The sequence below is a fragment of the Cornus florida genome, unplaced genomic scaffold, assembly GCF_030987335.1.
Source record: "Cornus florida cultivar Cherokee Brave unplaced genomic scaffold, ASM3098733v1 CherokeeBrave_3.0.0_Hap2_Chr10, whole genome shotgun sequence".
Taxonomy (NCBI): domain Eukaryota; kingdom Viridiplantae; phylum Streptophyta; class Magnoliopsida; order Cornales; family Cornaceae; genus Cornus; species Cornus florida.
In genome coordinates, this window is record NW_026775580.1 from 89,099,411 (window position 1) to 89,122,354 (window position 22,944).

A 22,944-nucleotide genomic window follows, 5' to 3' on the forward strand; every position below is an offset into this window, starting at 1 on the left:
TGAATAAATTAATTTTTATAACAGGATATAATTTTTGAAATCTTATCTGTCATAACAAATGTAAAAATTTATTTGTTATAACAAATTTTAAAATTTAAGGTTTTTCCGTACTATCAAACATAATAAACATCAACCTACCATCATTTAAATATATATATATATATATATATACAATTCACTAATTACTACGTAAATATTTAAAATTAAAGAGAGAGTAAAAAGACGTCTTCCATCTACCTTCCAAGGAAGCAAATGTGGATAACTAATAGGTAGATGTCAATTACCCCACTAAATGCTAAGCCGATCTAGTGGGATCCAAATATGTCATACATATCAAATATATATATACACACCTATATATTATAGCAGTCACCTTTGAATAATCAAAAGAAAGAAAGCAACTAGGAAGGAAGAAATCAAACTAATATGATTATACCTAACAAATGATTGATTGCTCTTCCGTTTTCTTCCTAAACTCTTGCTAGTCAATTATAATGTCTAGCTGGTGTTTTAGGTTTGATTAATCCTTTATCTATTAGCTAAACTTGTTTGACTTAGTCATGGTAAATACAAAGCTACCAATATACAGTCGAGACATGATGTAGTATCAACATATAAATGTGTGCTAAATGTGATTGTTTTATCGTCGACACCACAACATAGAAAACCCTGTGCGTACACTTGGACAAGAAGACAGCAACATGAGAATGAATAAAAATGAGCTCCCAGCAATGGAGCATTGAAATTTACACTATTTGTGACAAGTTTGCACAAGTGCTGTATTGCAAGGGACAAATCACAATACACATAATCACATATTATGTATACATATGAGCCATCCGATTAGATGCGGTGCCTAACACGAATATGACACTAAAGTAATAATTGCATGAATCTATTTTAGGACCTGTTCAAACAACAAATATCACAGATGAATCACATGAATTGATGCGAGGTCATGGATTCCTTTGAAAATGTCATCAAACCATAGATTGAATTGTCCAGACAGTGCAAGATGAAAGACTTCCCAACAAAATTCAAACAGACAAAATAAACCCATTAAGTTTAATTCAACTCTAAAATTAAATTAATAGCACATACCGACAAATGGAGCTGGTGGAGGAAAACATTAACCAACAAAATACCACCTCCAACAACATATCAAATCTGGTGGGAAGACGATATATGTAGTAATCATCTTTGACAAGTAAGAAAATTACATACATTTCAACATGATAGTCTTTGGAAGAAAACCGTACATACACACACCACAACAAAAAGCACCTGATTTACTTTGATTTTTCAGAGACAACAAACACCTCTCTCTCTCTCTCTCTCTCTCTCTCTCTCTCTCTCTCTATATATATATATATATATATATATAACTATATATAAATAGTTAAATAGACACACACATATGACACCAACAGATGATTGATGATAGGGAAACAAAAAAGAAAGAAATACTACCAGGCAAATATTTTCTCAACTTTTTCAATTCATGAGAGTTAAAACAGCAATCACTGCTGAGCAAAAAAAACCATCTCAAAAGATCCATCAATAGCAGTTTCGCATGGTTTTTCAATACATATGCACCAACCGGAACATAAATTTTCATGACAAGCTCTACACAGCGAGACAAGCTCAATGGCTCCATAACCATGGCAATGATATCAAGTCCCAAAAAATCTAGATATGCAGAAGACAATTACTAGCCTATTATAGTTTAAGCTTATTGTGTAAGGAGAGTGTTTAGGAGCAACTGGAAATAGCTTGAAAAAATCCAGGATGCTGGTGACCTTCTCAAGGTGACAAGGCCCTCATGTTTTGTAACTAGTAACAAGAAGCGAAGTTGTCTTCTGTATTAATAGAAAATGGCCAGATCCCAGCATACAAGAACACAAAAGATCACAAGAGTTGGTTCTTAAACCATTCGTCGTCATTATCTTTTTCGGCAAAACTTGTTCTCGTTTTTGGCTACATCGTCATAATTCTGTTTAGGCTCAAGTCTAAGTTTTCCAGATACTGTCATTATTACTCCACTACTGAACCCACTCCCCTTTTGTCCTTGAGAATTTCACTCAGAGGTTTAGGACCCTGAAAGTTTTCTAATGTAGTTCTGCTTGAATCCCCCATTTCCCTGTAGGAATACGCATTTTCTCTGGCTTTCTTCTTCTCTTCTTTGATTTCAGCAAGGGTCTTAGGCCCTTCAAACACACCAGATTCCTTGATAGATCTTCTCTTCTTTAAAGGCTGCTTCCTTGAGGCTTCGGATGAAAGAAACTGCTGTTCAGCCTTCCTCTTTTCTTTAGAGCGCTGCCTAGACTTGTTAATACGAGTCTCCCTAAACCTGCCTTGCTTGTCAACACCATTCAACAGGATTTCACTCCTAACATGTGATCTAATTATTCTGTTTTCTGCTTCTAATGCCAATCTTCCATGCAGTCGTTGTGCACGTTGCCGTCGACCTTCCCTGCTTCGACCAGTCAGTCGAGTTGAGTCATGCCTCCTTGAGAGATCAGTCACTAGATGACCATCAATCATTCTGCGTTTCTTAAGATGGTCTCGAAGATCCATGTCCCTCTGGCTGTTAGTGGCCAAATCTGTAGGAAAAAATTTCCTCCTACCAGGCAAAATAGGATCCAACATTCTTTCCCCTGAGCGCCTAGGAATTTTGCAGACATAACCATAAGTATTCTCATCATCTAAGTGGCCATAAGTATCACATATATCTCGTTCAAACAAAGTTCCTGCATCTAGGTAAGCAGGATCATACTCAACATGGTCTTCATAATCAAACCCGGGGAAATGACTACTGAGCTCCCTGTCTTCCTCATCAAGGGCCACGATGTACTCCAGATCATCTTCATAACCTAGGTTCTCCGATTTATTATTTACAAGAACATCAAAACCCGGGGAAGATTCTAACCACTCCTCTCGCTCAATAAGGTCATCCATTTGCTCCTCTGAGCTCTGATCCATGAATATAGGAGATTTGTCCTTAACAAAACCTTCTGCTGGAAGCAAGGAGTCTGAACTAACTGCTGCAGCTTCTTCATACTCAGAGGCTGATACATGTGGGGAAGCACTTCTATCCGTGACAAATTCAGCAGCTGATTCATGGAGATCCTCTGTAGGCTTAATCTGTATTTCTGCTACTCTCTTGGGAGCAGTTTCACACGAATTAGGATGTGTCTCTATTGGTGCTGACCCTGTGTCACTTCCAGCAAGTGTCTTATTTTCCAATGGAAGTGCATTGGTGACTGCGGAACCCGTCTTTAAGGATTTCAAAGCAGATGTTCCATCATCAGGCCCATGTAGAAAAGAGCATCTGTCACCTTTATTACAAAACCCATTGAAGAAAAAGTAACAGGGAACATTGGTCTTGTTCACAGGTACGGAACACTCGTGCTGTGGTTGTGCAGTTTCAGAAGATGCCTCAGTACACCCATCCAGTGGCTGTGGAAGAAACAAACATAAGATCAGGTGGGGAATTCAGCATCATGAACACAAACAGTAATATATATGTTTAATCCACAGCAAGAAAATCATTGGCTATTAAAAGTTTCAAGACAGTAAAATCAGAGATGCACCTAAAAAACCATAGAAACATTGACACTGCTTTAGAAGGTATTTAATGCCTAAACAACTACTGACCCAAGATTTCAAGACATTTACTGGCCAAGCTAAAAATGTAATTAAGACCATTCAAAATCATGGATTCTGGTTAACATTCAACAAGCAAGAACCAATTCCTTGCTTCTCCATTTTCTTCTCCATCATTCTATTTTCTCCTGTCCTTACAATAAACTTTTAGGGCGATTTTCGATTAATCTAAGTGATGATATCAGACAAACGTATCTTCCCAACATTTCCAATTCTATTTGCCAAAAACCATTGTTTTCTGCCGTCTCCAAAATTCACTGCAACACCCAAAAAAACTCAAGGTAGGTCATACATACTTCTAGAGTGAATTGGAAACACATAAATAACCTAATATGTAATGAACCATGGTCCCCAAAATATACATAATACATTTGCCCTACAATAAAAAATTGAAGTAGAACACAAGGCTTCAAGACACATGGTGATCACATCCTACTTTACTAAAATAGTGCTAGTCTCCATCTTCATCTATGCATTTTAATAGATTCATCCAACACTTCTTGGTTAGTGGTCATGAAGTCAAGGATTCCATTTCCAACAATCAAAGCTTTTACTGTTGCCAAGCTGGAGTTAAACCCATGACTATAAATATCCTGTACAGTATCACTGGTTTATTAAGCTAATATACCAAAAAGATCTATTATTATTGGAATTCACTGACTTCACTTCACCTATATAAGGTTGTCTATTAGAAGGGTATGTTTCCCGCTTTGAAGTATACTGAGAACTGTTCAGGCTGCTTTCTACTTCATGGAGGACTCCATTCATTGTGCCAAGTAGTGCATGTTGCTGGCAGACAGACCTATTCCTGATCAGGTTAATCTGGGTACAGTCCAAATTTTGGGTTCAAAGAATCCAGGTTGTCTGAACCATATACATTTACCGCTATTACTCCCCCTGTCCCATGTTAGTAGTCCATCTTTCCATTTTTACCTGCCCATTATATATAATACTGATTTATATCTCCAAGTAATATAATTCAATGCAATTCCAACAAGCCAAGTGTTACGAGGGGTACTTGTCTCACATTGGATCCGGATAGAAAGTGAAAGGGGTATAAATGGGTGAGTATGCATCACTCCCCAATAGCTTAAGCTTTTGAGTAAATGGACAAGCGTCCACCCGTTATAGTTGGTATCAGAGCCAGACCCAGTCCTTTAATCGGTGCCACGCCAAACGCCCGGCCCAGAAGACGTCTGCGTGAGCCACCCGGGTAGGTAGGGTGGCCCACCGCAATGAGGGCGTAGTGAGTTCGGGTGGGAGAGAATGTTACAAAGGGTACTTGTCCCACATTGGATCCGGATGGAAAGTGAAAGGGGTATAAATGGGTGGGTATGCAGCACTACCTAATAGCTTAAGCTTTTAGGTAAATTGGCAAATGCCCACCCGTTACAGGTTAGTTTCAGATTGATTAAATCCGGTCAATTGATAGTTTCAGATTGATTAAATCCGGTCAATTGATGTTTGTCAGACGTTCTTCTACCCAGGTTCATGCAAGTAAATGATCCAATATTAACACCGCCATCCTCTACTTTTAATTAGATGGCCAAACAGTCCACCTCCTACCGTCCAAAAAGGTAAAGGAAGAACATAATTGACAACTAAAGGATTTCAACTCTCATTAAATTTCCTACATACTATTATGCAAGTAAGGGAGCCTTTTAGGTGTGCAAGTCTGTGTGCGCACACATAGAAATATTTGATAAGTAGTGTTATTTGATTAGTGTTTTTCATTCACTTATCAAACAACAGGATCCCAAGATCCATATAGTGCAAAACTGAATTTTACAAAAATATTATTCTCAGGGTGTTAATGTCTTCGCCCAGAGATATGATCAACCAACAAATCAGGATATGAAACTAGCTAATGATGCATTGCCATTTAAAACGTACAATAATTTGATAAGTAGTGTTTTTCATTTACATTTCAAACAACAGGTTCCCAAGATCCATATAGTGTAAAACCGAAATTTTCAAAAATATTATTCTCATGGTGTTAATATCTTCATCCAAAGAAATGATCAACCAACAAATCAGGATATGAAACTAGCCAAATGGTGCATTGACATTTAAAACATAGAAATATTTAATAAGTAGATTTTTTCATTTACATATCGAACAACAAGATCCCAAGATCCATAAAATGCAGAACAGAATTTTACAAAAATAATATTCTCGGGTTGTTAATATCTTCATCCAAAGAAATGATCAACCGACAAATCAGGATATGAAACTAGCTAATGGTGCATTGCAATTTAAACGTTACACATGTTATGGCAAACCAAATAACAAGATATCCATATTAAATTTCAACCAAGGTATATTGATCTTAAAAGCAATGGCAGCTTACAGGATGACGAAAAGCACAAGTTGGATTGAGACAGCTCCCAGCCAACCAGTACCAGCAATCCCTTGGGTTGAGCCTCACAATCTCACTGTGCCGATACTCACATTCAAGCCCCTGAAAAAGGAAAATAACCATTATCACCTGCAGGCTGCAGCCCTGCTAGCCTCTCTAGATAAGTAGATACCTAATTATTCAATTTAAAAGAAAAATATGCCAAATAGAACATGTGCAACAGCATGACCAATACTTGAACCTTACACCTCCCCTCTTCGGGAGTGGCAAGAGATACAACTCAATCTAAGCTAGGAGGCATGGACACTCCATAAGGGATTGTCGTGGCTGTATTAGACATGTTTCCGACACGGATACACCCGGACAGTCCGATACAAGAAGCCTCCTGATCTTTAAAATCTACATGTGTGTGTGTGTGTATATATATATATATTCAAACTGGATATGGCTGTTGTAAGGATTTGGGAGGTAAACAAAGAGAAGAATAAGAGGACGAGGAGGAAAAGGAGAAGGAAAAGAAGAAAAAAGGAGGAAAAAACTTCACCACAACTCTGTTGACCAGATATTTATAATGTTTCAGCCTTCTAATTTCTAGAGTTAGGATTTTCCATCATCTTCTCTTTCTTTTCTCATCCCTACTCAGGTAAGGGTTAGACTTTTCTTTTTGTTTTTTTTTTCTAATTTCTAGATTGCTGCTTGATACATATGAGAGCTTAATATTTTCTTCCTTTTATTATTATTTTTTTCTTTCTGTTTTTTGCTTCCTATAAAATATATGCTGTATAATATGCTACTAGAGTGATGTGAAAATGCTGTCCAGAGGTATTGCTCTCCATTCTTGTCCTCTGTCCACTGTCCTCTGGTAATTTCTCTTCTTTTTTTTTCTTTTTTTTTTTTTTTTTCTTTTTTTTTTTTTTTCCCCATGCTTGCTGCTACTCAGCTAGATCGCACAAAATTGTCTAAACAACAACCCTTTTCCTTTTGATTCTCCAAGATTCAAGAATGTCTTTTGATGTCGTATTATTACATTCAATGCATTAACTACTACAAAAGTTGTCTTCGAAATTTCATGCTCTGCTTTCATCATCTAAATTCTAATCACTTTTCCCTTTCTAAAATGTCTTTTAGGATACACAATAAATGAGTCCATCTATGAGGTCAAGCTCTCATCTGGTGTAACCTTAAAATCTTGGCACATTAGTTTATCAGTTCTTCTATTTAAAACAAAATTCTAACTGACCCCATTTGATCCAATTTTAAAGGATATAAAACATAAATCTCTTTTAGCCCAAAATATGTATCACTATCACAAGATCATAGCCCACTGAAGTCCAGGATAGTGTCCCCATTGTCATTACTATCTCTGTCCACCATGCACCATGTCATACCCTCTCCGATCTTTTCCTATGTCCTACTAAAAGCCGTCTCCTATAACGATTTTCCCTTCGTATGGCATACCTTAAATAAATTCATCCACATTTCCTGAAATTGCAATTTATCAGTGTTCATCTATTTCCATTTGGACTTGGATGCATTAACACTAATTATAATAAATATATTTCTCGCATTATGAATTGTGAATCTTGGGAAAAAAAAAAAAAAAAAAACCTAAGGAGACATGGACGCAAATGATTTTCATGTTTTGCTCCAAACATAAACCCTATAATATTAACACTACTGTGATGCCCGAGTATGCCATTTTATATTGTGTGATAAAAACCCTAGATCACTGCTGATTGAAAAGGCGCTATGAACCAAAAGATAGTTTCAATGAAGGATCAACACAATCGAAGAATGAATACAAACTCGAATCATGAAGCAAAAATACACAAACTCGAAATTGCAAATAAGAAAGAATTTGAAGAAGCACTGGAAATATATATGTGTGTGTGTGTGTGTGTGTGTGTGTGTGTGTGTGAGACGAACCTTCTTGCAGGTGAGAGGAGAAGCGAGGAAGTAGACGCAGTCGGTGTTTCTTTTCTGTAATTCTTCGTCCATTTCTGAAGGAAGAGAGACGTGTTGGTGTGTATATTATAACCACTGCATTTCTGTTTGTAGAGAGAAAGAGAAGGAGAGAGAAATTATGAAGAACGCATCACATCACATGAGTTGTTCCAATTTGAAGACATGCTGTAGAGATCGTATCATCCTCAACTATACACACACAGCGACACACAGCGATTTGTTTCTTTGGGTTTTCTTGGCGTTCACGGGGTTTTGAAATTGGGTTTCTGACTCAATATTTATTTTATTTACAGAGGTTATTTTCTTTTCCTTTTTTGTTAAATTTTTATTTTATTTATGAAGCACTCGATAATTCAATACTCCGACACTTGCAGCGTTATAGCATTTATCCAAAAAAAAAAATTGTATTATTGTTCTGAAGTGATAAAATGACATAAATGTTCTTACAAAATAAAAATAAATTGGTCTTACAAAATATAAATGAAAAATATATATTTGAAATAACAAAATTATTTGAAAATGGAGGTAAATGCTTAAAATGTAGCATTAAAAGGACATTTTGTCATGTCAGTTGCATGACTATTTTTATTTACTTTTTTTTTTTTTTTTTTTTTTTTGAATTTTTTATAAAAGTAAAGAAAAGGGTGGGGAACTATTTGCGTGATTCTACCAAATACTAAAAATAACAATAATAATAAAATAAAATATAAATAAATAAATAAAACTATATATACGTTATTGCCCAATAACCGTATTAGAATTTGCGAAAAGCTTCGGGAGGGATTTGTTTGGAATTTTCAATCAATTGCGAATTATAATATCCCTGATTGTAAATTGAAAAGATTAATCAATAAACCTTTATTGGACATAACAAGATTTCAAAATACTGAACTTTTAATATTACTAGCAGATGCTTAAAGAATTAGCCAATAACCATTATTTTTCTTTTCAACAAGACCATTTAATTTTCTGCAGCTCCTGGAGGCTTTTTGCTCAAAACACCCAACAATCTCTTGCTTCTACCATTTGACCATTATATCCAATATGTAGAGAGGAGTACATTGGATGGAATAATTTATTAGATGTATTACCACATCTTAAAGCCTTAACAAAGATCTTCAGAAGCATACATTCATCAGACAAGGGCTCTCACAAAATACATTTTTTGTCAACTGTCACCTGGAATTGGAAATCATTTTTAAGCCCATTCACTCTCTTGGTGTTTTTTTTTTGAGTTCTACCTGTAATTGTTCCTTCGAAAATTATTTTATTACAAAAATTTGATTTGACATAGAATATGGACGTTGAACTGCCTCGCTCCATTAAAATTTGTAAACCATTTCCTCTGTAAATCCGAGATCTTTGAGTATGCCAGTGAGCTGCAACAAAACAAATAAGAGAGGATGAAACATGTTTGTCATCATCAACATCAGCAAGAAAAGTGCAGAATGACTGCCATTTCATACCTCGCCTTGTGAGTAGTCTTTGGCCTTGTCACCGGATATATATTTCATCATTCCAGGGGGACCGCATACCTGGACAAGTAATAGAAAGTAATTCAAGTTACCAGGACAGATTATGATGATAATCTCCTAGCCTCTGCTCCAACTACAGGAAGCTTTTTAATATTTGAAATTTTGAACACAAACTTATACCGTATGCGGGATTGTGGAGTACATGGAGACTCTGATGCAGTCAACTTCCAAGGACTATATATTTTTCAGTTACTATTTTTTAAGCGATTCCTTTTTCTTTCTTCTATAAGTTCTGTTTCTGTTAAGGACTCTTTGGTTGTGAAAACTTTTCAAATTAAACGAGCAAGTTAGAGTTTGAACTGTGCATACCAATTATTAGGTAAGCGTTCATTGTGCAATATTCCTCTCTCTCTCTCTACGTATACATACATATATATATATATATATATATATATATATATATATATATGTATATATATTTTAATTTAACTTTTTTAACACCTTGTTAAATTTATGCATCTTAAAATTGCACAAGTAGTTCAAACGCAGAATAAAGGAACCTCCAAGACTGCTTGTTTCAGACAATTTCGACATTTACCTTTTTCTTATTCTCCTCCTCATCTGATTTAGTGCTTGAGACTAATGCTCCAGTGGGCACACAGGATGAAAAAAATGATAAGAAAGACAAGGTCCGATAATTTGCCGAATGCTTTCTCGGTATAATGTATGGAAGGTAAAGGTAAGAAATGAGATTACTTCCCTTTATCTGGATAGGGAAGAAAAGAATGACAGATGCAGGCTGTTCTTCAATTACACTCGCATGTTATATGTCACAATGAGGGTGGTATTGTTGGAGGACAAAAAATATAAAACCAACCCCCATCCCCCTCCCTCCAAAGAAAACAAAAAAAAATTCTTTCTTTAACTCATCCATCATTTTGGAGTGGATTGGTTTTGGCGGGCTTAAAGGCATTCCCTCCCCTTTCAACTTCCCACCCCTCTTAGTTTGTCCTACCAAACAAAGGATTAAGTTGATATATCAAATCCAAATCATACACGGAAATACATGCAATGTTCGGATATTAAGAAACTTAATGGATAAACAGCAGTTTGCTTCATGCATAAGATAATGCCCTGTTTGATACAATTCCATCAAGGGGATCCATTAAAAACCATGTTTTGAAACTTGGTAACCTGTAATCCTAGAAGTTTAGTCAGACAGGATCCAATAAGTGAATTGGTTGGACTGTGAACCGGCCCCTTAAGTGACTGTGCCTACTTCATAACATTGTTATTAACAGATATGGAGAGTGCACCAAAATGTAGGCAGTTACAAAGCATATTTTCAACATAAAGAAGGGCACAACAAACCAGAGTAAATTCATTTTTCTTTTCTGTTTTTATATTATATTTTTATTTTTTATTTTCTAAATTTGAATTGTTAGACTTGATGGGGAAATTATGTAGAATATGGGTTATTCATGGCATATGTAAGTTGATGTCATATTTTGATGAACTAGCTAAAACTTAAGACAGTTGAGATGAAGTTGTAAGACTTACGAGGATAAGAGTATCATCACTAGGACCAGGTAAGCCTTTCACGGCCATATCCTTTGAGATGAAACCTGTACCTCCCCTCCAATCCTTCGATGGGTTATCTACAGTGTAGAATACCTGGAATTTTCATCAGAATATAGGACTCAGTTCAGAAGAATGATTTCAGGACATAAAACTAAATGTTTTCCTACCGAACAGCCAATACCTTTAAATTTGGGTGGCTAGCTGCAAGAGCGTCAAGTTTCTGTTTAAGCAGTATGTCATCTGGGGATACATTAGCATAGAGCAATGAGACCTGAAAGGCATGTGGTCAAAATCAAACTGTCATTACAAATAATATGATCTGATGAGAATGTAAACATCGGGAATGAATTGGAAGAACATGGTCTACAAACTACAAATATGTACCTCTTAGTCACATCACTTGCGCATATATGACCAAACGTCCTAATAGTTTTTCATTTATTGATGGCCATACATGCCATCACTAAATGGAAATATTAAAGCAATTGATTTACGTCTTTGAATAACGATAAAAGCTCAGGCTGTCAAGAATTTAAAACATGTTTCAAATCTTTGGGAAGTCAATAATGATGACGGATATGCCTATAACCAGTATGGTGTACTGTTACCCCTCTTAACAAGCCCACAAGGCAGGATCAGCGCTTAAAAGGCTGCCTTTTTTTACTGATATTCTTAACTGTGTTCAAACCAAATGCATATTTAGTCTAGTAATGACACGGTAAAATTGGCCTGTGAAACCTTCAAATTTAGGGAAAGATACTCATTGGAAAATACTTATGTATTGAAAGATAACTAGACAATAGGTTTACCTGGGTGTTGTCGTCAGGATTCTTTAGAATATAATCAATTATCTGAAGCATTGGAGTAATGCCCGAGCCACCTGCAATCTATATGAAAAAGAAATATAGACTTCGGACAAAAGGGATAATGCATATCCATGAAACTTATTATTAGATATAATCATACACTCTTAATCAATCTACACAGCGATTAAAGATAGAACAATCAACTGAAAATAGAAAGCAAAAGTATAAGAACCAGATTAACAACAGTGAGCAAGCAACATGAAATTGATTTGATCACCAAGAATTTCCTATAAACTTCATTAATAGTACTTCACTCTTCCAACTAGCATCCTTTAGTTATAGGGCAGGGACGAGAGGCCACCTTGGACCAAAAAAGTTCCTGTGTATTTCTACAAATTTTCAACATCAATATAGATATATCTCTTCCTTAACCTCCCTCTATAAAGCATGAAATCTACCAAAAACAACGTACTTTATTACTAGATATACTTTCATCACAAGATTAATTTATCTAAATATATTCATTTGGAATTGAATTAAGAAGAACTCTTAATCTAAAAGGCTTGTTCTTTCAGAAATTCAAGATTCTCCTCGAAAATAAAACTAAAATCCTTTGATCACATTTAGGATGCATGGATGTATAAGAATGACCTCTTCAAATCAACCCATTTGCGCTTTTTTTTTTTTTCTTTTTTTTTTTAGTCCGTATTCCTAGTTAAAACTTAAAAGCAATTTTGTATTTCTTTTTCCTTTTTCTTGTATTCCTCTGGCTCTGTAAGTTCAATTAAATTATTTCTAGATACCCCGACCTTACCATGCCAATATGTTTCTTCATATTGGGAGAATATCTGAGCTTTTCAATAGGCCTGCATAAAATAAAATGAATGCAATGAGGTTGATCAGTAAAATAGAATCCAATTATAGAAAAGTTCTAAGGTAAATAGTTGGCCAATGATTGCTTGTGTAATAATTTACCCTTTCACTTCTAATACATCGCCTGGTTTTAAGCTTGCAAAATGCTGACTCATCTTCCCTTCTGGATACACCTGAACATTTTATAAAGCGCAGAGACAATTACAATTTGTAAGAGTAGCAATAAATCCCCAAGGCAAGGGTATCTCCATAAAAGAGTAACCCGAATAAAGGAAAAAGAAACAAAATTGATGAAAATAAGCAGACCAGTAGGAAAAGGCAAACCTTAATTAATAAATCAAAGAATCCCTTAGAATCTGGATCTGATATAGGAGTATACCTATACAAATAACATATTTCAGAATGATTTCTGCAAGCTGACTATTTCAAAAAAAAAAAGGTGCAATTAAAGATCTGGCCATTGATGCAGCATCAATTTTTTTTTTTTTAATCACATTCTACATAAGCTTCAACGGGGAAATGCTCTAAGTTGTCTCTTCTCACTCATGATGAAATGATTGGAGTTTAAATCTTCGTACTTTTAGATATTGAAGTTGTATGGATGCAATCTAGGGACTTATATTATTACCATGTTAAACAGGGTTAAGTTTATATAATAATCATGTGGTTTTTTAGGAATTTATAAGGCCTACAAAAAGGCACCTTAGGGGGAAGATGTGGTAACTTCAATGATGGATCAATATTACTGAATAGTTGATAAGCTTTGCCTATCTCTTGCTTCCTCTCTGTCTCTTTCCTACCCCCCTCTTCTTTCATACTCTACTATTGACATTAAGTGGCCTTAAGTCGCATTTGTCCCCTTCAACTCTTACCATCCTTCTCTTCTTCCTCTCTCCCTTTTGATTTGTAAAATGAAAGGCTTGGAAGATGTGAAGCGTGTTCCCAAACTTATCTTCTTTCTTCTATCTTCTATCTATTTCTCACGTGTTTTCTCTCTTTTCTTAAAATTTAAAAGATTAAATAAAATCAGCATCATAATCAGCCATCATCTTTTCAAATAAATTCATCTGAAACCACCACTTCATAAACACTACAAAATTCCCATTACTACCTAAATAATTTATTACTTGGAATTCATGAATGGGTAAAGGTTTTTCTTCTTCTTTTACTTTTTTATTTTTTATTTTGGGATCAATCGCAAAGGCTTTATTTAAGAAAAGAGTGCTTATATATTATTAAAAACATATGTACGTATGAAGTGCTCTATTCCAACCTTTTTCATTTAAAAATATCCAAAATATTAATTGACTTAAAAGACTTCAAGAAGACAAAGAAAGGAAAAAATTTTAAATGGCTAACATTAAGAACATCAGGAACAATTCAACTTAATCGTTGCTAGGCTTAACAATGACCATATCTTAGTGAATTAGATCATGGAAGTTTAGCCCGCTAAAATGTGAATTTCAAAGGGTACTGAAATGTGTTCAATTGAAGAATTGTATATTACAAATATAAAATATTCAGTCTTATAAAAGTCAACTGAGACTATCCACAAATCGATAGAATAAGAAAACAAAAACCCTCGAATTTATTTTTAAAAGTTACCAACCCAAGAGCACGTTTAAAGAAAAATAATAATACTTCAAGTCAAGCATGTCAGGACCTATAGGACAGGACTTACGGGCGAATGACATATTTTGGTTTTCCTTCAGGATCTTGTCCTAATGGAGCCCTGCAATAACAATAATGTGTCAAGGTGATGGCCGTATTGGTATCATATCCAGTGACATCAACATGAAAGTTCATCCTAATCCCAAAAGTTCAAATTTCTTTAAAAAATAATAAATATAAGTGGACGTACCTTGTAATGATGCACGAGGCAACATCAAGACCCAGCTTGGCCTCAGGATCAAATGAGAACCTGCCATTTTGTAAAGAAGGAAAACAGTTACACAGCCAAGTTGATCATATGACATGACAAGGGACTAACTAATATCACCAATTTGACATTACGAACTCAACCATTTGTGAATGTAATTCATGTGAGTTAGTATAACCACTTGTTTGTATCACAGTATTTTTTAAAATCTGTACACACTCCAGTTTTTAGTGGTAATTTATCAACCTTTACTTCTTCTTCTTTTCCCTCCTGCACTCAACAATGTCTTCCTTAAAAAATTTCTGGCATTACGTGTCTTATTTGTTTGATCATCTAAGTACACATATACAGGGTATCCATTTCTCACCTTTTCAGGCATTTCTCATTAATTGATTATACGAAATGATACATAGACAGCCAAGCCATATGCAATAGTTTTCCATTTTTTGGGGAAAGAAAATAGTATACATCCAGGTTTAACTTATTAAAAAAACACAGCCAGGTTGATTAGACATACTGCTATCGCTTGTTTGCCATTTGAATCTAACCATGGTTGTTAAAATCCTGATCTGGATCATAGGATCTTACGATCCTACAATTCCAAATTGCAAAATTGATCCAGATCGCATGGAGAATAGCTTGGAAGCAGCCTGCAGGATCACAGTAGGATCATAGAATCTTGTAGGATTGATCCTACTAAGTTGTGTTGTTTTGCTCTTTTTTCTGGATTTATTTGGACCTACAAATCATTCTTGGAAAAGAAATTTAAGGTTTTTAAGTATAAATTCCAACTCTTTAGCCTAATTGCATTTAAAAATAATAATAACAAGAACATAAAGTGGAAACCCAGCTTCAAAGGTAAACACGATCCAGCTCTAAACTTCAAAGGTATGACTCAAAACTTCAAAATTTTCCTCTAGTTTGCTATACTTTTCTTGATTTTTATTTTTTTAAATCTTCTCAATATCCCCGCCTATTATATGCCCATTCTGGACAAAAAAGAGAGACGTAGTTTTGGATTTGTATAATATGTGTTGTGTATAATACGTGATACATACGGTTCGAGTAAAAACTATGCATGTTCTACAGCTTGTTTGGGACCTTTGGGTTTCGTACAGTATATGCGATTTTTAAAAATTTATTTATTTCTATTTTACATACAATTACTAACCATGAACATGGCTTACAATATGACGACAAGTTGATCGATTAGTTTGCAAGTAATATGAATCTGAAAGAAATAATTAAGGGAAGAGGATAACCTGAATAGCTGAGTATTGTGGCTGGCCTTTGCAGTATCTTGCAACTTAAATTCAATCCACTTATCTGGATTAAGCGCTGAAAATACACAGTGGCTACTTTAAAACATTCAGCACCATGTCTAGTTTTACATATATAATATACAATATAAATAAACCAATTACATGAAACCAATAGAAAAAAAATAGTAAAGAAAAAAAAAAAAAATATATATATATATATATATATAGAGAGAGAGAGAGAGGGGTGGGGGTATTGGCTTATTTACAAATTACAATACTCAAATTGATTTGAATTCTATAAGAGATAATAATATCCCATTAAATTAGACATTCTAACTACTTTCTAAATGTCTAACTAAAATTGCAATTCAATTATTGAATTCCAACGAGGGGTCAAGTGCTTGGTTCTAATGGTAAAAACTCGGGTTGACAAGCACGACGATATAGATTCAGGTCTGAAAGCAACCATTTTACACAAAATAGTGCCAAAGGTAAGCAGGATCAGCACTAGGTAATGGCTAATAGTTACCTGCCTAGAGCTGCAATGACGAAAAGCTTAAATTCCCATCTCTTTCTTATTTATCTCAAATGGCAACCACACTACACCTTTGAAATCATTTCATAGAATATACAAAGGTGGAAGTTCACTCATCTAAATTTAAATAAGGTATGTTCTAAAAAGTGAATACTATCAAGTTTAAACTAGAAAGAAATATCACTGAATTAGAAACAGGGTATTTAAGCATGTCCAAATTCAGTCCGTTACAGGAACCGTTTCACACTGATTAACATCCAGTCTTATGCCATTCAAAAAACATAAATAGTTTCTTATTAGGTTAGTTGTCATCATGATGAAATTCATCCAAAGAGATATAGACTCACCAATTTTTCGACCTGTTTCCTCATTGACTTGATCTAAATAAACCTGTAATACATAAAAGTAGATAAAGATACTAAGTCCTCAAGTTAGAAGAATAATGTGCCATTACAAGAACTTAAATGCATTTATAAGATAAGAAGGCAACCAGGTGCCTAAACTTCTCTACTTATCCAAACATAAACTATTTCATTTACTGGGGGAATTTAACATCAATCTGCAAACAGAAGGTAATCAAATATTGAAAAAAGAAAGGGTAACTTGGGCAACAATAGAATTCAATAATATCACGGCAAAAACAATAATGTACGGAAAAGGAATGGATCAAACAATCATAAAATAGTAATGGGGGATACATGGAAAGACACTCCCCACTCTGGTTGACAAGAAAATGTTGGCAGATATATAGTCAAGTCCCTAGTGAATAAAAAATTGACAAATAAAATTTTCTAAAAAGAAAATCACTATCCCCACTATCCCTCCCTTTCTTTTCTTTTCCTTCCAATTCCATCAATCCAAACGAAGCCTTAAAGTGGCATAATAATGAGGAAATATACTGGAAACACTTTAAACTATCCACCATTAAATCATTGTCAACCCTACTGTGCAAATGTATTCATCTAGTCATATGAAAAAAGCACTATCTTAATCAAAACCATTTTATGAAAAAAGCAATATCTTAATCAAAATCATTTTTCATTCTGTGGGTAATTAGAAACAACTTCATTGAAAAAAATAAATAACAATCCTCACATGGAAACAAAGGCATCACATAACCTAGTTATACAAACAACACTATTTCAACAAACACCACCGTCAAGTCGTCAACATCTTAACACCACATTTATTGAGATGTGATTGATGATGCTAAAACATGCATTCTAACCCACCATCATAACCCCATATCTAACAAATATGAAATCAACCCATTACAATTTGCATTATCTCAAACAGACCCATAACATTCCAAAGCCTCAAACAAACATCTAATTTCCAAGAACCCAAAAGTGAAGGAAATACGCAGTGTTCATAAACATAACCTTTGCTCATATTACTTACAAAGTAAAATTAAAACCGCATAGTATTTCTAAAATAATCAAAAAGAAAATGAAACCGAATAAAATTAGGACGAACATTACCAAATTGGGAGAAGAAAAATAGTAGTAATATGAGATTCCACTAGAGATTGCGGCAATTGCTCCAAAGGGGACTTGAAATTTGGTAAATCCCGACTTGGTTTGGCCTCCAAATGCGTGAGTGAATGCGATCGGTGCAGCTTTGGCCAGTCTTTTGAATAAAAAAGCCATTTTCTAGAGAGCGAGCGAGCGAGTTGTACTGATAGGCCAAACAGTGAAACGAGGGTTTTAAGCTGGAGAGTTCCGTAGACTTTTGTTTTGTTTGGAATCTGATTCTTTTGGGATTTGGAATTAATAGTTAAAATGAAATTCTATTACACATTTGGAATAAACTGAAATTAGTAAAAAGGATTTGAAACAAAATAAATTTTGTAGGATTGTAGAAGTAGATATATGAAAGAGGTTTGTACAACAATATCACACTCGTCAGTTGCGAACAAAGAAAAAAAAGATCATCTTTAAAGTTTTATTTTGGTTTAAATAGATCTCTATCATATATTTAAATTCTAACTTTATTAAATTACTCTTCTGAAACTATTTTATAAAATATATAAAAATAAATAATTTTATAAAATGATAAAAAAGATACTATCAGGATTGTCCCTAACATACAAAAAATATCCTTAAAGTTTTAAGTTTGCGCAAATAGATTCCTCTCATAAATTTAAACTCTAATCTGTTCTAAACTTTGAAAACCAGTGTACATTAATATTGATTTTTTTTTTTTTTCTTGTTTAATAGTATTAGTAAGAAAATAAAATAAAGAACTAATTTCACTAACACCCCTTCAGATTTGGCCAAATATCACATTGAAACATCTTTAGAAAATAACTACCACTTACATTACAAATATTTGTTTCATTTTTTACTCATATCCTAAAAGTTACTTTTTAGATGTGTCACATATATATCTTTTTGTACGTAAAATGATATTATTATTCTTCTAACCATCTGTTCACTTAAAAAAGTATTGAAACGACCTGAGTGTCCTTTGACATTTATTATATAACTTTATAATTATTCTTTATATATATATATATATATATATCATCATGTGGACCCACTTTCAATTTAAAATTATTCTTTATATATATATTTCTCTTTATATAAAACAACTAAATTACAATTATTTTTAAAAACTACTCTATATAATTATTCTTTATATATATATTTTTCATCATGAACACTACCAGTTTTTTTCACCTTTTCTATATCTTTTTCTTTTTCTTTTGTTTTTTATAATTTTCTAATTTCCTTTTCTTCTTCAATATTACTACCGGTAAAGAATTTATCTTTTTTATTTTATTTTATTTTCTTCTTATTCATTACTGTCGGCAAAGAAGAGAGACAGAGAGGCTATTAATGGTTCCTCATCACCGGGGACCACTTTGGTCGCCTCTTCTCTCCCGATGCCGGAACCACCAGAGTGTGTGTATTGATGTGCATACATGCACATGTAGTTTCACTGCAATTTTTTGCACAATTTTGTTTTTCCTGGTCAAACCCAGGTATCAGATTTGAATAGGTCACATGCTGAAAAAGTTAAGTGCCTGCAAATTACCATATACATTAGCCGGAAATAAATAATAATAATTCCAACTAATTTCCAGGTCGTCGATAACAGCAACCACCATGGTCGCTGCACTGTTAAGAGTTTATGATAATGAGGGTTTGTAGTGAGAGAAAGGGAGAGTGTGAAATTTGGTAAGAGTATTTTAGTCCTTTCAGTTTTTGATATTTTACAATAAAAGTTATTAAAAAAATTAAAGATAAAATTGTCTTTTCAAGCATTTTTAACGGTGTTATTGATGAAAAAGCCATTTAAGGTCCGAGTGATAGTAATTTTTAAAAGATGTTTCTCTAAAATAAAATAAAATAAAAACCAGTAGAAAACAGTAAACTGAAATTTAAAAAAATTCAAATCCTTATTTTATAAATATATATATATATATGAGGTAATGTGCACATAACATCTCTATACTATAATATTAGTAACATATATATCCTTGAGTATTTTCGGAAAAGTAAAAGGAAAAAACAGGTATTACAACAACACTAATTTATGTCAGATTTATAATTGAGTGGTATTTTTGCACAATATGAAAAGATTATGAGTGTTTTTTGCACACTTTTTAAAATAAAGAATAAAAGTGCTACACAGAGTATATTTTAAGGATGTTTTATATACCTGACCTGTTGTATCCCAAGTTTGTTTATGAAGAACGGATCTAATTGTATTAGTATCTATAATTGATTTATTTTGTGTAATACTAATTGATAGAGCCTTATTGATAAGTGTTACAAGGTCTAGTGCATTGGAACTCATGGTTATGGACCCGAATTCATTATTAGTATGAAACATTTTATTTTCCAAGTGAAATCCCCTAGTATATATATGAAAGAGTGAAAAAGTGTTTTCGTTGTTGTGGAATAAGAAACATTCGTATCTTAATGCAAGTATTTAATTTTTTCGGACCTATTAGAGTGGAATCTACTATTTGGGAATATTGATTATTGATTAAATATTGGTTAGGTCGTGGAAACAGTTTGTAAATGTGTAACGTGTACAAACCGTAATTTTGATAAATCAACTAGTTAGTTATCAAATATTGTAAAATTCTTTAACTTTTTCCTATTATTTTTTAACGTTATTAAATTTCTCATGAAATTTCATCAAATTCTATTTTTTAATTTATTACTTAAATTACACAATTTGGTATAAATTTTGATTATTGATTCCTTTTATAAAACAATATTAGAGATTAATCTTATTTTTATATTTATTTGTTGGTTAATACTCAACAAATAGTCCACTAAATCAGTGGAATTTTTTAAAAAATTCCAAAACTACTCCAAATCATTTTCTACCAAACTTCCCTGGCAGTCCCACCTCTGTTTCTCTCCCTATCATGCCCCGACATTGTTCATGTTATAAACTTAGAATATATTATTACTATATTGTAGAATATATTCTAATTATGTATAAGATATATTATTACTATATTATAAACTATATTTTAATGTACTCCATCTGTTCTAAAAAAGATGTCTTATTTAGAGAATTGTGACTCATAATTTGTGAGTCACGATTTCCCAAACAGAACATAAAATTTAGGACGTAAGTAGTAACTATGTATAGGATATATTACTACTATACTATATAATATATTCTAATGTAATTATTACTATATTGTAGAATATATTCTAATTTAAACCTATAGTAATAATTACATTATAATATATAATAATATATTTTACAATATATTCTAACAGCCCCTCAGTATATGGAGTTACACTTTTTTATTTTCTAACAATTCAACAATTGTCATTTGTAAGTAGACCTGTCAATGAATCGGATCTCGATTCGAATCCGATCTGATTCTGGTCCGAGTAGTCGGATATGGATTCAGTGAAAAATCCGATAATAGTTCGAATCCGTTAACTTAACAAATCAGATATGAATTTGGATTGATCCGATCAGTTAATAATCCGATCCAACTAAAATAATATATAATTATATTTATATTTTATATTATACATATATATATATTTCAAATTTTAGATTTGTGTAAATGTAAATTATGTAATGAAAAATCCTAATTAAAATGTTACTACATTTACAATACCACTATGTGTCCTCATCCACATAGGATCACTCCCCTAATATCAATCCATTGAAGACACGAGAAACATCTGTCCTTGTCATGGCCATTTCTGATAAATCTGGGCTCTTTTCGGGTTCACTTCGGGATCAGTCCAGAAAATCCGTCAATATGCCCGTTTGGCCCCCTGGCGGTCCAAACGGGCTGAAATGTGGAATTTGGGTACACGCGTTCAAACGGCAAAACACCGTCCTTTGCACAGCTTATTACACAGATCCTTTGGGACTAGCACTATCCCTTTCACCCGGAGAAGCGTCCAGAGAGACAGGGGCTTGGCACTTCGGCAAGGCACTGTAAGTCTATAACGTGCTTCTAGGTCCAGATAAAAACGTAGGTGAAGAATCCATTTCAATCCATCTTTTCTATCCCAATTTTGATCCCCTTTGTTTCAGGGTGTCACCTTTACATGGAAGATATGAACCATATTTTATGTAGCAAAAATCATTTATTCTAGATTTGGTATCTAATTTCTTTGAATATTGAATCAATTTGCGTTACTTATGTTTGTATAAATGCAAAAGGTAAAGTTTCTAATAGGATCGAACATCGATAAAATGAGTATTGGACATGGATCGACTAAAGAAGAATTCATCGGATTATCGAATCGGATCACTCAGTTTGCTTATCGGATTCGGATCGGATCCATTGACAAGTCTATTTGTAAGTAGTGTGCTCAGATTAGCAGCTCCACCCAATCATGTGATACTAGTTTTTTTATAATTATTTTTTTCCCAGTGTTATATTATTTATTCCAAAATTAAAAAACTTTGGGCATTTATTTATTTATTTACATATATATATATATATATTTTTATAGATGATGGTACTCTATGCCAAAATCCATCAATTCTAATTTTGAGTATGAATGGGTAGGTACAGGGTGGAGTAATTCTTAGCGCCTGAAGTACCAATCAACATTATTAGTTTTTAAAAAATTTGCAGCTCATCCATCTCAATCTTGTCTTTAGAAATTGACTTCTCTCCGTGAGCTCCATGCCTCATGTTTTTGGTGAAGTTATCAAATCAACTTAAATTAGACATACTCAACCTTATCAATGACTTGAAATTAATCTTGTGAACATTAATTAGTCATTTGAACAATATAATTATTTAAGTACTTAATGACTAATGACTCAGATGAACATAGAAACAAATATTTAATAATTTGTATATTGTAATTTAGCTCTGGACTTGACCTGAGAAGCCGATTCCATCATTTAGCTGGAAGATCTGACAAGGACACACATGAATACGTGTCTCCTTATGCTTGGATTCTATGGATTACATGTCCTACATATTTTGACTCTCACCATTGGTGTCCAAGAAATAAACATGTTTTCATGAATAGTCAATGTAATGGAATAAGGACAAAGGAATTATGAGCCAAATTGTCAATCGAGAAT

General features: G+C 33.6%; 2 protein-coding genes across 2 annotated transcripts; both read right to left on the reverse strand.

Moving 5' to 3' along the window:
• Window positions 1-1,454: 1,454 nt before the first annotated feature.
• Window positions 1,455-8,380, reverse strand: LOC132279941 (zinc finger CCCH domain-containing protein 34-like). Its single transcript, XM_059782014.1, has 3 exons — window positions 7,952-8,380; window positions 6,017-6,127; window positions 1,455-3,459 (listed from the first exon to the last, which is right to left on the reverse strand). The coding sequence occupies exons 1-3, from the start codon at window positions 8,021-8,023 to the stop codon at window positions 2,035-2,037; spliced, it is 1,608 nt and encodes a 535-aa protein (XP_059637997.1). The 5' UTR covers window positions 8,024-8,380; the 3' UTR covers window positions 1,455-2,034.
• Window positions 8,381-8,976: 596 nt separating this feature from the next.
• Window positions 8,977-18,298, reverse strand: LOC132279943 (NADH-cytochrome b5 reductase-like protein). The gene is made up of 13 exons (XM_059782015.1): window positions 17,883-18,298; window positions 16,749-16,791; window positions 15,867-15,942; window positions 14,587-14,646; window positions 14,407-14,457; window positions 13,050-13,104; window positions 12,828-12,898; window positions 12,667-12,718; window positions 11,856-11,933; window positions 11,228-11,317; window positions 11,026-11,139; window positions 9,457-9,525; window positions 8,977-9,369 (listed from the first exon to the last, which is right to left on the reverse strand). Exons 1-13 carry the CDS (start codon window positions 18,048-18,050, stop codon window positions 9,313-9,315), a joined length of 984 nt encoding a protein of 327 aa, XP_059637998.1. The 5' UTR covers window positions 18,051-18,298; the 3' UTR covers window positions 8,977-9,312.
• Between the last annotated feature and the right edge of the window lie 4,646 nt (window positions 18,299-22,944).

Coding starts and splice junctions, on each gene's coding strand:
- LOC132279943 (XM_059782015.1), bottom strand. CDS start 18,050: ATGGCTTTTTTATTCAAAAGACTGGCCAAAGCTGCACCGATCGCATTC. Junction 11,318..11,855: donor ATCCTGACGACAACACCCAG/GTAAACCTATTG, acceptor CATGCCTTTCAG/GTCTCATTGCTCTATGCTAA. Junction 9,526..11,025: donor GTGATGATACTCTTATCCTC/GTAAGTCTTACA, acceptor TTACTTGTCCAG/GTATGCGGTCCCCCTGGAAT.
- LOC132279941 (XM_059782014.1), bottom strand. CDS start 8,023: ATGGACGAAGAATTACAGAAAAGAAACACCGACTGCGTCTACTTCCTC. Junction 6,128..7,951: donor CTCCTCTCACCTGCAAGAAG/GTTCGTCTCACA, acceptor TTCCTTTTTCAG/GGGCTTGAATGTGAGTATCG. Junction 3,460..6,016: donor CTTGTGCTTTTCGTCATCCT/GTAAGCTGCCAT, acceptor TTTCTTCCACAG/CCACTGGATGGGTGTACTGA.